Raw genomic sequence first — 13,699 nt, forward strand, 5'->3', positions numbered from 1 at the left:
GGGTCGTGCACGCACGGAGCAAACCACTGCCGCGCAGAGGAGGGATGCGGGAGGAGGCGGGGGGTTCCCGGGGACCCCGTCCCGCGACGCTCTCGGCCGCCTGCAGCCAGGAGGGCCTCAGGTAACGAAGCGGAGCGGCGGCGCTAAGCGGCTTAAGAGATATTCGGCGGAGCCGCGCTCGCGAGCGGCAGCTCGCGCGTCTCCCGCTCCGGCACACGCTTCTTTTTTCTTTATTTATTTATTCTGGTTGCCACAGATACGGGCCCATCGCGCTGACATCAGCCACCTCCCAGCCCGCCGCCGTCCCTGGGTCTTTGCAGCAGGATCCTTCAGGCAGGCGGCGGTTCGGCGGGCGGGAACCGCGCTTCTCACTCACCACAGCGGGTGCAGGAAGAAGCCCCCCAGCCGCGGGACCGTCTGTGAGAGCCACCACACACGGCAGCCGGCAGCACTGCGTGGCCCTCTCCTACACTCATCCCCAGCAGCCCGAGGGCTTTTTAGTGTGTGGTTTTTTTTTCCGTTTTCCAATTGTTTCCATCCGTTATTAACTGCTCCGTGCTAATATCAGGAGTGTCTGACCTAACGGGTGGCAACCCTGCCCACAGCACGGGGTTGGAACTAAACGATCTTTGAGATCCTTTCCAGCACCGGCCATTCCGTGTTGTCACCAACACCCGGGTCCAGAGTGCTTTTCCTTCAAGCCAAACTGCCTGCCGGGGCTGTGGGGAGGGCAGCAGGCTGAAAGCAATGGTCGCAGCACCCCAGTGGAAGGAACCTGGTTCAAACTGAAAGACATGCACAGACGTATGATGCACACTTAGTCATTCACTGTTCAGTTCACTCAGTTCACGTCAAACTCTCTTTCTCCATAAAAGTTGCCACAAGTATTTGTACTTTCAGTCCTTATTTTGGGAAGGTGGACGGGCTGAGCCCTTAATCCCTTCCTGGCAGGCTACTACAACCAGTCTAAGTTTTTTCATGCTCCATATCAAACCTTCACTGAGTATTTGACAGCCAACAGTGAGGGGCTTCTCATGTGACAGAATCACAGATCACAGAATGGCCTGGGTTGGAAGGGACCTCAAGGATCATGAATCTCCAACCCCCCTTTCTGGGCAGGGCCACCAACCTCCCCATTTACTAGACCAGGTTGCCCAGGGCCCCATCCAACCTGGCCTTGAACACCTCCAGGGACAGGGCATCCACAACCTCTCTGGGCAGCCCGTTCCAGCTGCGTCCCATTTCATCAGCTCTCCACTGGGGCTCACTGCTGCTGCACTCAGACAGAGCACTGAGCAAGAACACTGCCTTGGGACATTGAAATCACCACAGACATTAAACAGGCAACAGAGCTGAGGCAGACGGGCTGTATCCCCGACCTCCCGTGCTGATGTGCACCATGCTGCCAAGGAGTGGAAAACTACCTGCTGAGTCACTGGATGATGCTGAACGTCTTCAACAGCAAGAAGTCAAAAAACCCAGCAGAGAACAGCTTCAGGTTGGGTGTTCTTGAAATAAGATGAGGTGGAAACATATGTTTGGGGCACAGAAAATTTCCCAGCAAAGCATCATGTTCATGACCAACCACCTGCTAAAAGGAGATGCCTCTTCCTGCAGCTGCAGATGATGCTCCTTGTGCAGTGCAGCCAGCAGGTGAGCTCCGGAGGAGGACAGACAGACCTCTGTGCCTGTACGACAGGAAAGGCGCTGAGACAAATCCCACCCCTGGGTCGGTGTGCCCAGCAGAGGGCTGGGGCTGAGCTCCCCACCACAAGGCTCCAAGGCTCTGCCACTTCACACTGCTCTGACTGCCTTCCATCCACAGACAGAGCAGTTCCTCAATAAGATTATGACTCCCTCCACCGCTAATTCGTGGTGACGCAAAGGGATTTGTCCATGCCCTCAGGGCTGCTGTCTGAATGGGACGATGCTCAGAAGGTAGACAGAGCCTGAAGCTACTCAGGCTCTCTTCTGGCACACGTAGGAATTGAGAGCCTCAGTCATTTGTATGCACCACTTCTTGCTCCTGCAGCTAGCAGTGCTTGACCTCGAGCAACGCAAGATGCTGCATGTCAGCAGTGACAGCCAAGGGGACACCCCTGTACCCATTTGCTGTCTTAAAATGAGTGAGAGACACCTGAGGAGAAATGCTACACCATTTCTAGGGGGCTGCAAGGTACACTGTACCCTTAGCTAGCCGTAAGGAGGCAACACGCATCACTGGGATGGGCAGAAGGCTCCAGATACCTCACATCTACGCCAGAGATGCCACAAGGCAGTGCCCTGGATAGTATACTATTTTCTATTGGGGAATTAAGGAAGGAGGAGTGCTGCTGTTTAGTTTTTCACATGCCAAAACAAAAGCTCATCAAATTGGGCTTAACAATTTTGTCTGAAAAATTGAGCATTTAAGAGTGTGAAGAGCCTCAAACCATTGCAGCCAGCATATTTCTGTGTTTAATCTTTCTTTCAAAGGCTAATACTGCTTGTAAAGATTCCTTGCTACAGTCATTGCAATTTTAGTTTGTTTTCAATATAATAAACAACTTCATCCACCAGTCCCCAAGCACCTCACAGAGGAGTCAGCATCATTAAATCTTATAGAAAGGAAATTGAAGCACTATGACTTTCCCAATAGCCACCAAGAAACAACGGGCAGATGTGTATATACACTGCCTGTTGGTGTCCCACAGAGGGCTGCATGCTGCTTTTATCCATTTATACAGCCCTAATAGCTACGACAGCCCTGTACTGGCTTGTTAGCTCTTTTCATCCCCTGTTCATCCTGACAGTATATAAACGTGAGAAATGCCATACCACAAACTCGAGGCTGTGCTGATGGACTGTTTAAAGGCCTTCAGCAATATGTGGTGGGGGAAAAAAAAAGCAGCTTGATTCCAGTCTCCATCTGCTGGTTTTGTTTTTGTACTGCATTCTTTCCTCAGGACTGGTATCTCAGTTATCCGAAAAATTACACCACAAAGTGACCCCTCTGCCACAACCGGCCTCCAAAAGGGATGGCCAAGCGTCCACAGCACCACACAGCAGCAGTGAGATTCTACCCAAGGGATGGTCCCGACCCTCAGCACTGCCTGGCTGAGCACTGCGAGATGCTGAAAGTTCAGACACTCCTCCAATTCCAGTAGGAATGACGGCATCGGTCCCAGCACAGAGCTTACAGCCAGAAGGTATTTCAAACCTCCACCCTGCGTTGTGTGTGTCATTCCCTGTGCTGCTCCTCCAGGGCTCCTCCTGCCTTCGTGATTCAGAAGCAAACAACTGCTAATACTTCCTTTGGCTGCGTTTTTGCATGCAACCACTGACACCCTTACAGATTTCTCTATTACAGACAGCAAACAAATGAGACAGCGAGGCAGACCTGTCTGCAAAGCAGCGTGGTAACAAGAACCCTCTCTGGCTGCCATGGCAAAACTGGGAAATGGTGGACTGCTCTCTGCTCGCCCTCTGAAGACATTAGAAATGATAAGGTTACAACAGAGCAGCTCACTGCAGAACAAGAGATGGGCAGTGAGAGAGCCCAGCTCTCAGGACTTGACAGTGACGGATGTCTTGCCAGGCATCTTACAAAACCAACCAAGTGTGGAATTAGACGTGGACAGCATCGTGCAGCTGGCCATCATAATAGGGAATGTGATGATCTGAAGTCGGTTAAGATAAACAAGATAGGTCTGTCTTCATTTTACAAAAGGAGAGCAAGCAGAAAACAGGTTCAGAGACAACTGGTCTAGACAGCTGAGCACCTTCAGTGTGCAACTTCACACCAGCAATCTCTACAAGACAAAGATGTGCTAAAACAGTCAGAACTCACAAGATATGTGAGTTACATTTGCTCCCGTATTCCCGACCCAACTGAACTATGGCAGACTGTATAGAAATTAAGGCGTCGTACTTTAACGTGCATTTAGTGCTTTAGATTGCAAACATCCTTTCTTCTTTCCATACAGATTTCTTCAGAACTATCTACAAATGCCTTTTCTTTCCCCTTGCCATTCAGATTTCACAGCGTTCACAGAACAAGATACTCTGAAGTGGCACTGACGCATGGCCCTCTTTAATTACAGCCCTGCAGCTTTGTTAAGTTTCCTGCATCCCATTCCTGCCTCGCCTGTAAGCACTGTAACTCTGTGCAAAGGGCCCCGTGAGGACGTGGGCCCCCTGAAGCCACACACATGCCTACGAGTGACACCGTGTGGCTGCCAGGGGAAAGCTGCCCGTGTGTCCTCACCTTGTTTCAGCAGTGGACTGGATGCACGGTCCCAGACAGGTCTTGAAGGCCTACTTTACCAAAGACTTTAAGGAATATAAGACATTCACATCACTGGCGTTAAGTTCATTTGTTTTTATACGTCATAAATATACTCCGCGTACCCCACTTCAGTTCACAAGGTCCAGTTTAAAAAGTAGCTGTGCAGATTAGAACTTGCATTCCAGCAAGAAGAAGATGCACTTAGTTCTGCACGCTGCTTGCGGGCTGAGCTCAGGAATACCACTAATTACATTACACACATTAATCCAATCTAGCTGTGGTGTGAGACATCATCTGCCCTTCATGTTCCATCCACAAAAAGCTCTCAAACTCTCCAAAATAGCTGTGGTCTCACTGTGACAGCCCAGCACAGCACAGCACACATTCGCAATGCCATCTCTGGGATCTATGCTCTCCTTGTAATTTAATCTGCTGTCTTTTCCACATCCGCCGCTCCTCATTTAAAGCACTTTGTCATCCCAGCAAAAGGTCACTAAGGCAGTCCTACCTGTTCCCACATCTGCACCTGATGTGCTGCACGCCTGCACTCAGCCTAGAGCATAAGAAAGGACAAGGCTACCAAAAGCTATGCTTAAATCAAGTGAACAAATACTCAGCGGGCAAAGAAACTGCTCAGCAGATTCCTGTGCTTCTCCAGGCACCAAACTTCTAAATAAGTCCGGGTAACTTCAGGCGGTGCTCAGCCTGTGGTGACACTTCAGGAATCTTCTGTTTGAAATGAGCTCATTACAGCATCAGGACAAGACTGGTTGCAGGGAGACGGTCCGTGCAGACACCCAATGCAGTAGGCTGGAAGCAGACTAAGCCGGTCATCCGCTCGTTATTTTTATTTTTCTCTTTCCTGTGCAATCAAGGTAATTTTATAATTACCATCAGTACCAGCAGTTCTACTTCACCACAACAGGCTGCACCACAACAAGCAGCAGATTTGAGAGGAGGTGATGCAGTACCACTGGAAATCCACCTCTTCACTTGTGCACGTCAGCTAGTCCACGAGTACGGATGCAGAGCATTTGTTAAGTCAGAGAAAGCAAATCCATTAATCAAAGCAGGGATACTGAACTCAAACTTACTTACAGGGAAGTGCTCTTCCCCACGTACGGATGACCCATAAAACTTCACCAACTTTATAAAAAGGGTCTTACCTATAAGCAAGTCACTCCTAGTCCTCCAGGCAAGCAGCAGGCTCAGGAGCTGCAGATTCTGAAAAGAGGTGGGTTATTTCGTGCTTTGAAACAAAGACCCAAACCTTCCTCTCCGTGCAAGAGCTCCTAGCAAGAGCAGGAGGTCATTCACAGATATATTTTAGCACCCCAAACTCATGAAGCGTGAGCTTCAGTGATTTACAGATGTGGAAACAACTACAAAAGAAAGTGACAAAACTTCAAGCATTTCTACTGCCAGGTGAAGTCTCAGATTAGCATCAACCACCTCAAAGCAATTTTGCTTTACATAGGAGGAAATGCAAGGGTGTGGTGCTCTCCACCTTCTCTGTGAATTAGTTACGTATTAGAAGACTTATCTATGCAGCAGCTTTATTTTAAGATCAATCTCTCATGAGTGAGCTGCCAAAAAAAAAAGATTAAACTTAATAACCATACTTGCACCTCTCAGCTTTAGCCTCAATGTGCAAGCTGCAATTTGTTGGCTTAACTCATTCTAATACTACACAGTGAGTGACTTAACTCCAGAGAGCTTCTCATAGTAGAGACGATAAAACACACAATCTTTGCCACGGGCTGTAACTTCTTACATTTGACTTGAAAAATGTAATCCATCTCCCAGATGTACTTTCACCATAACTCCTACTTTGCATTTTTTACACATTATTCATAAGCAGCCTTTCGCCGCCCAGGACCTTTGCTTCAAGGGAGGAAGGAGGACCTACTCACTCTGCACAGAGGAATCGTTGAGCGGACCACTGATGAAAATGCATACTGGCTTTTACCATCTATCACGATTAAAATTAAAAGGACTTCACTTTCCAGCTTGAAGAAAGTCGTGCAGATGTGCACACTGATCTCCTAATTAGGCTCCACCACCTCCTTTGTTCCCCCACCCTCCAAAAAGAACCAGGTTTTAGAAGAGTCAGAAAGAGGCAATATGCTTACCCCCTGATAATGGTTAGATCATCTTTAATTCTAGCACCTGAAGTTATACAAGGGTTTGCTTAATAATCAAGTTTCAAAGAACTGTTGGACACATTCAGTAAGGTGACAACTGTGCAATACCACTCAGTATTTCAATATCAGGGAACATACTCTTGAATTGTTTAAACACAATCCACAGAACTGAAAATTAAACAACCATCCACGGTTTAACTAAACAATCAGTTAAAAGTCTTACAGTTTAATAATTCACGTAATGGTCAGTCTTTAGTAAAGGGTACTGAAATCGATTAAAACACAACACTAGATTTTACTCTATGGGTGTGTTGGGCAGGCACATAATTGGCCGTTCTTGGGTATAACCAGGAGAGTAAGGAGAAGTTTACCACAGTTTGGCAAATCCCACATTTTGTCAGTTAAAAGTGAACTGTGAGAATTAAATACTCATCTTTACATATACACAAGTTATGCTGTGAAAGCATATTTGCTTACAAACATATAAAAATACTTGTTAACTAGTTTGATAAGAAAATAATGTATAAAAGTATATAGCAAAAACATTTAATCATCTCTGACAATGGAAAGATCAAATTCATTTTTATATCACATGAAACAAAAACAGCTACAATTTTAGTTTTCCTTAATCCCTTACCCAGAAATACAAAGGAAGACAATTATTTTCTTTCCCCCCCTCCCCCCCAAACAATGATGTGAAATTTCGTAAGAAGCTGAAATGCCTCAATCCAGAATGAGCTCAGGTATTTGGCCATACTCTAATAGTAGCAGTAATCCTCCCGTAGCTGTTCTGGATTCAGAAAATAAATACAGTAGATTGTTTTGGCCACTGAAACGAAACTGCAGCATAAATAAGAGATGAAAATTTTTGCTGACAATGAAATTCAGTGTAGGTTTCTTAAGGCTAGCTGAATACTCAAGTCTAATTTAACTGAGGGCAAAAAAGCCAATCCACCCATATTTTTTAAAAGTATTCTCTGTACTTCAATATAGGTCTTTGTAATAGCTAACGAAACATCAGAAGTAAAAATAAATTAATTCACAAGAGACAACTTATGCATGACTTCAACACCTTGTCCTACACGGTTTTGTTTCATCTCCTTTGCGAATAAAACTCCACAAGGTGCAAGCTCTTAAAGGGAGAGAAGGAAGGAACTGTGGTATTAAAGAAGCAGCCTTAGTGTTTTGTTGTGAAGTCTGCCCCAGGATGACCGAGTCTTCAAGAACTATTCTGCCAGCTTCTTGGACTAAGGCTATTCTGGTGACCACTTTTAGGACATGCACATATAAGGCTAGACCAATACCAGAAGTGATGTAAAATGATGGAAAGAAAAATATAATAATCTGGCAGTTGATAGCTTGGCTCTTGGGATTCTCAGAAAATTACACAATGGCAGCCTTTTTTGTCTTTCTCTTTCCGTGTCGGCTCTGGTGAAGGAGGGCACTCTTGTTCTTGAAATTTCCTAGAAACAGATATTTCAAGTTAAACTCACAGAACCATTTTCAGTTAAATAAACATAGAAACTGTATTTAAATTCTACGCTTTTACATTTGCATAGGGGACACACTTAAATCATTTTGAGCACCAGAAGTGAGCGAGAGATACTATTTTGGTTTTGCTCTTTACAGAAGGCCAACATTCACATCTGTGTTACAGGTTGACCTCCTGGGTGCCCAGTAAAATCTGAAAGATTATAGTGATAAAGTTCTCTTTCAAATACACATAATACTCACGTAGATATTTCTACCATTACACAGGAAAGTTTTAGAACACAGAACACTGGATGAAGTTCACAGCAGGCAGAATTTTTTCAGCCATCTGCTGCATTTCAATGCATTTGCTCGAGCTATCCATTAATGCAGGGACACTAATTATTTGGACTTAAGTCATCATACCTTATAACTCTGACAAGTTCATGAAAAGCTTGGTCTACATTCAATCTGATCTTTGCTGAGGCTTCCATGTAAGTTACTTTAAGTTGTCGTGCTAGCTGCTGACCTTCCTCTTGTGTCACCTGTAAGAGAAATCAATCATTAAGTTAAAAGTTGTGCTGGCACAATTGTGTCAGTAGGCACTGCAAATACAGCTTAAGGATCTACTTCCCTCAAACAATAGCTCTCATCTGCCCACAGACCAGTTTCTACATTGCCCATGTAATACAACTGGAAAACAAATTCTTGTAATACATCTTTTCACATTCGAGTGAAGTCCTTTTTATAAACAAAGACCAAACCTACAAGGAATTTCCTCCACTGCAGCTGCCTCCCATTCACTTCATTTCTGCATAACAAGACCAAGTTTCCCTTCCTCAGCACACAAGAATCCCCCCCAAAGCAACTGCCTGAGTCACGATTTCTGGGGTTACTACGAGAGCTTGGAATGCTGAACTCAACTCTCCCTGGCCCATGTAAATCTAGAGAAAAAAAATAAGATTACAACTTTAAAATAAAAAAGATGTGGGTTAGCTTCTGAATCATTATAAATCTATTTATGATCCATCAAAATATTAAGACAGCCAGTTTTAAATTTGCCTTAAATCACAGGAGGTCTAGATATATGCAAGTCTCCCCACCTAAGAGATGTTAATGAAACTGTCTGCCTCTTGTCTCCTTGGGAGGAGGAAAGGGAGATCAAGAGGAAACAGTGAGCACCATAAAGAGCTGGAATAACACTTGAAACGGTGAAGCAGAAGGCAGTAAGCGAGGAGACTTCTGATGCAGAAAGGAATAATAAGTTGGTCACAGAACTAAAGGAGATGGCTGCATGTTTTTGGATAAGTTGAAAGCAGTGAGGACAGATGACAAAGGCCACCTCGTTCAGTGCAAGACACTGAAAAAGCCTTCAACAGGAAGTTGCCCCCAGAAGAGTGATAAAAGGAAGCACAACAGAGCTCGCCAAGGCAGCAGCTAGTGGCAGAAGTGTCAAAGATTGCACTGCTTTCACGGAAATATGTTAAAGCAGCACGCACAGGGCTGATATAATGAGAACAAAGACCCTGAGGGTTTATTTTTAGTTTGTTTCTGAAAAGGCAGTCAGATGCACGCTGAGATCAAGAAACTACACAGAAGCAGAAAGAGATGGAAATAGAAGAACAGCATTGTGAGCCCCCGGCACAGTGCAAGACGTAGAAGTGCTCTGTAGTGTGCAGAATACTTTCCTACAGCTACATGCAAGGCCTGAGAGCCCTCTCTCACAGCATCTCAGCACATCTGACTCCTCTGTTGCTGGCACTCCACTTGCACTGCAACACGACCCCAGCATCATCTATTGCACCTGCACTTTTAACAGCAGGGCACAACGAATGACGGACTGGGATCCTTCCATTCTCCATTACTGCCTGAAAACCAATTGATACTCGAGATTTTTGCTCCACCTCCATCTCCTCCCCCAGCCCCAAATTGCTGAAGTGTCCTTATTCCAAAGCTGCACTTTGAGAAACACTCTCAGCTATTTTCTGGCACATCAGTGACACTGCAGGATCCCCTGAAGTTCATATGGAGACTTTCAGAAACTTTAATACTTCTTTGTCTCATTCATCAGACAAAAATAAGCTCAAGGACCAGCACAGCAGTTGCAAAGACATCTCCCGTTACTTTTCTTCATCCCTGCACAGCCCTACTGTAGCCCCAGGAAGATTACAGTCAAATGAAACTCAGTAACTATAAAAGGTGACTACAAAAGGTCCACCTCCGTGGTCCTGAGGAGAAACTGGACCTGGTCTTTAAACCAATGTCATCACTATTTTCTTCGTTATTGTATCAAAAGCACATTAGAGATACTGAACAAATGTAGCTGTAAGAAACTAACAGTGTAATAAAGCAAAGCTACGCTTCCCCAAAAGTCTGCATATGCAACTTTACAGATGCAACATTGAAGCCCTGGCTGTTTTTGCCAGAACATCTGTAACTGCTTAACTGCAAAATAATCTTATTGCCATTGTATCTAATTTTATCAGAATACTGTGAAGCAGCTTGCAGTCAATGCCAGCGACCTCAACAAAACCAATTTAAATGTGTGATGGTTTGTTTTGGGCACGCCATGGAAGCATTTGCAGAGCTCAAGCAGGAAATTAGAGGCCAGAGCATACAGGATCTGCTTTCAAGGCTGAGGGAACTGCTGGAAAAGCAAACATAGAAATAGTAGAAATCAAAAGTATGAGTTTACACTCTCTCAACATTGTCCATGCTCCCTGCTTAGATATGAGAACCACGATAGCCTTTTCAGTAAGGAAGATAAGAGAGGTTAAAGGACACCAGCAAAATCAAAATTACATCTTTTTTTTTCTTCAAGGAACACTCATTTACGTTCACAGAACAGAGTTTCTGACAGACTGGGCGTGTTGGTTCTGCATGGACAATCTGTGTGTCAATAAGCTTCAGCGTGAATATGAACGGGCATCCCCTGCAATGCTTATCCTTTGTTTTAGGTCTTCTACTGTTTGCTTTCAGATGCTGTTCGTAGAAGTTACTCAAATTAAACACTATAGTGGATGTAAACAAGCAAGTCAAACATGGAAAAGCTAGAAAGCTAGAAAATTAAAAGCTAGAAACAGACTCCTTTCTGACATTTCTACTCTTTCCTCCACCTAAAGAACTTCTACAGTGCTGCCTGCATACCTTCTCCCTGTACTTACACAGACTATGTTGGGCTGGTGTCAGAAGGTGTCAGTGGTTCCTCTCCCACGAGAGACCCAAAGAAACCCTTTGGTACACAACATCTGGTTATGAAGCAACGACACCTAATCAAAGACCAGCCTGCTGTATACAACTAGTGCTTCAGATGGCTGATTGCTTGGTATTTATAGAGGTCAAAAAGCAAGTGAGCCATGGCAAAACCTGAAGGTACAGTCCTTCTGTGAGATCAGAGACTTCACTGCACCTGGCCATTGTCAGACATCTCAGGCCAAGCCACTCATGCAACAGCAAAAGCAAGCTATAAACTACTGTTTGCTAGGATCCAGGCTCATACAGAGAAAAGTCCAACCACAGAACTACCTGCCAGGCATCACTGGCTTTCCTGGTTATCTGTCTAGGCATAAAATAAAGACAAGACGACCTCTCCTTAAAGTCTTGTTTTAAATGCATCCAGCAATATAGGTATGCTAACAACAGTTCATTGTATTAGCTCAGTAACAATGGAAAGTCTGAAATGAGTGTTGAATGAAACTCAAGCATTTTCCTGTTGCAACTTGGATTTTCCTTGAAACCCTGCCATCTGGGGAATGAGCAGACTTGACCCAATTTAAGCCAGCAGTTATCTTCAAAAAGTCACACACACTGCACTGACAAGCCTGCTCCCCTGTTGGCAGCACTTATTGTTAGACAGACAGCTCTGCTGAACTGCCTTACCGCAGGAGCATCCAATGCTGTCTGTGCTGTGCAGAATTAACCCATTTAAGATAGACTACTACGTGACACTGACTTCAAGGGAAGAGCAGAGATGTGTCTCTAATCCATGACTGATGAGGGAATCTGGAAATACCAGTGATTTTCTTCTTATCATACAAAGAAATTGTAAAGATCAACGCTTGCTCTTCCTCTAATAAATCAGCTTTCTTTGTCAGCCAAATGGGTGGATATCCAGGACTTCACCTCCTGTGCTACACAGGAGACAAAACAACAAGCTCTCTTAATTTCATTTAGTTACTGCTATTACTGTAGTAAACTATTGCTTCAAACATTTCATTTTTCATATTTCATGTTTTCATATTTCATTTATTTCCTTACAAGAACACCTGAGTCAACCTACTTCTACTACAGCTGCTATCTTAAGCTATACCTTCAGCATGCCACTGAGGTTTCATCAGGATCATATGAGAGCCTGTGCACTTCTGCAGTACCATGCAGTTCACGTACTTCCTGAGCAGCAGTCAGCACTGCATCACAGGACTGTTCGTTATTTGCTCCCAAATTTATGGTATCACGATGATAACACTGTCTGAACTACAGAATTCAGCTCCTTGCACGGAGGTGTGGTCAGACCCTTGAGACACCCTAAACGTTTTCATTCGTGCTTAACTGTCCTGATGCAGAAAGATCTGTGCGTTAATTGCAATAAGCATCATGAGTTGATCAAAACACAAGCTAAATGACTTCCTTTAACTTAGTCTTACATTCTCAGAGCACGCTTTGTTAGTTCACTACCTTGCCTTCTGCCTTCAAGAAAAAGGTAGACGATGATCACAAGCAATCTATCCGGTTCTAAAAATTCTGCACTACTGGCAGAGGGCCAGCACTTCTGTGTGTGCCCACAAGCTACAGCCAAGAGCCACACCACAGGGCTCAGGAGGGAGGGAGAGCTCTGCCTTGGCTCCTGCTCCTCCCTCACGCTGCCTGTGTAGCCAGCCTGCAGCAGGCTGGAGTTCTCCATACTTGGGAAGATGCGGTGGCAGGACTTGCTTTCAGCCAGGTCAGCAAGCTGAGCCAGTGCTCTGAATGGATGCCGGCAGCCTGAGCTCACGTGATGGAACAGAGGCTCTGGCTGCTGTTTAACATCCAGCTGATAACATCTCATTGCTCACTGCTGCCAAAAGGCGAGGTCTCACTTTCTTTCCCCCCACCCCAACTCCTCCCTGCTCTGCTCAGAGCCACGGTCCCACCCCTTCCCATGCTTCAAGCTCTGGCACTCGCTCCATCTCTCCATGAGCTGATTTCACTTACACACGTATCAGAGCCCTTCCAGCTTGTCTGTTTTTCTCCCTGTCTAAGGAGATGATTCAGCTTGCAGAGTGCCTCGGGTGAGCGCGAACACCAACACAGGAAAGAGCACAAATGTGAAGCCAAGAAGGAGGGAAGCCCCTCCCTTCTGGGGAACTATTATGTCACCTCAGCATCCCCAAATCATTCCTCTGGGCTGACCTAAGTCCAGAGCCCCATCACAGACAGAGAAAGGGGCAGAGAAGAGTTAAAAAACACACAGCTAGCTGTTTCAGCAAACTTGCAAGTGCTACAGATTAATGAAGATTAAGTCCTGACCTGGGACAAAAGTGACAAACCTACCAATTTGCACGTAAACGATGCACGTGGCAGTACCAGGAATTATGCTTACCAGCATCTAAGACTAATTAATGAAGCCATGGAAACAATAACAAAAATGCTTCTGGTGTTATATGCTTTTGTGTTCAGATGCAGGAAGAGAACTGCAAAGTTGGGCACTGTGGAAGCAGCTGCTTTGAACTGCTTTCTGAAAAAGAAACTTGTAATCGAGTATGGAGGGATTAGCAGGGAAGAGGGAGGGCACCTCTTTTAAAGGAGAAGCTGATAAGTTACAGGCTGTGTAGTAACATTA

General features: G+C 45.2%; 1 protein-coding gene across 7 annotated transcripts in view; it reads right to left on the reverse strand.

Annotated features, from left to right (window-relative positions):
• Positions 1-6,406: 6,406 nt before the first annotated feature.
• The window catches only part of RRAS (related RAS viral (r-ras) oncogene homolog), a 34,819-nt gene continuing 27,526 nt past the window's right edge, over positions 6,407-13,699 (reverse strand). For all 7 annotated transcript variants that reach the window (NM_001006466.2, XM_040700832.2, XM_015286390.4 and 4 more), the window contains exons 5-6: positions 8,308-8,426; positions 6,407-7,874 (exon numbers count right to left, since the gene is read on the reverse strand). In NM_001006466.2, the coding sequence (NP_001006466.1) occupies positions 7,787-7,874; positions 8,308-8,426 (207 nt within the window). In that variant the 3' untranslated portion in view covers positions 6,407-7,786. The remainder of the gene's footprint in view (positions 7,875-8,307; positions 8,427-13,699) is intronic.

The sequence above is a fragment of the Gallus gallus genome, chromosome 5, assembly GCF_016699485.2.
Source record: "Gallus gallus isolate bGalGal1 chromosome 5, bGalGal1.mat.broiler.GRCg7b, whole genome shotgun sequence".
Taxonomy (NCBI): domain Eukaryota; kingdom Metazoa; phylum Chordata; class Aves; order Galliformes; family Phasianidae; genus Gallus; species Gallus gallus.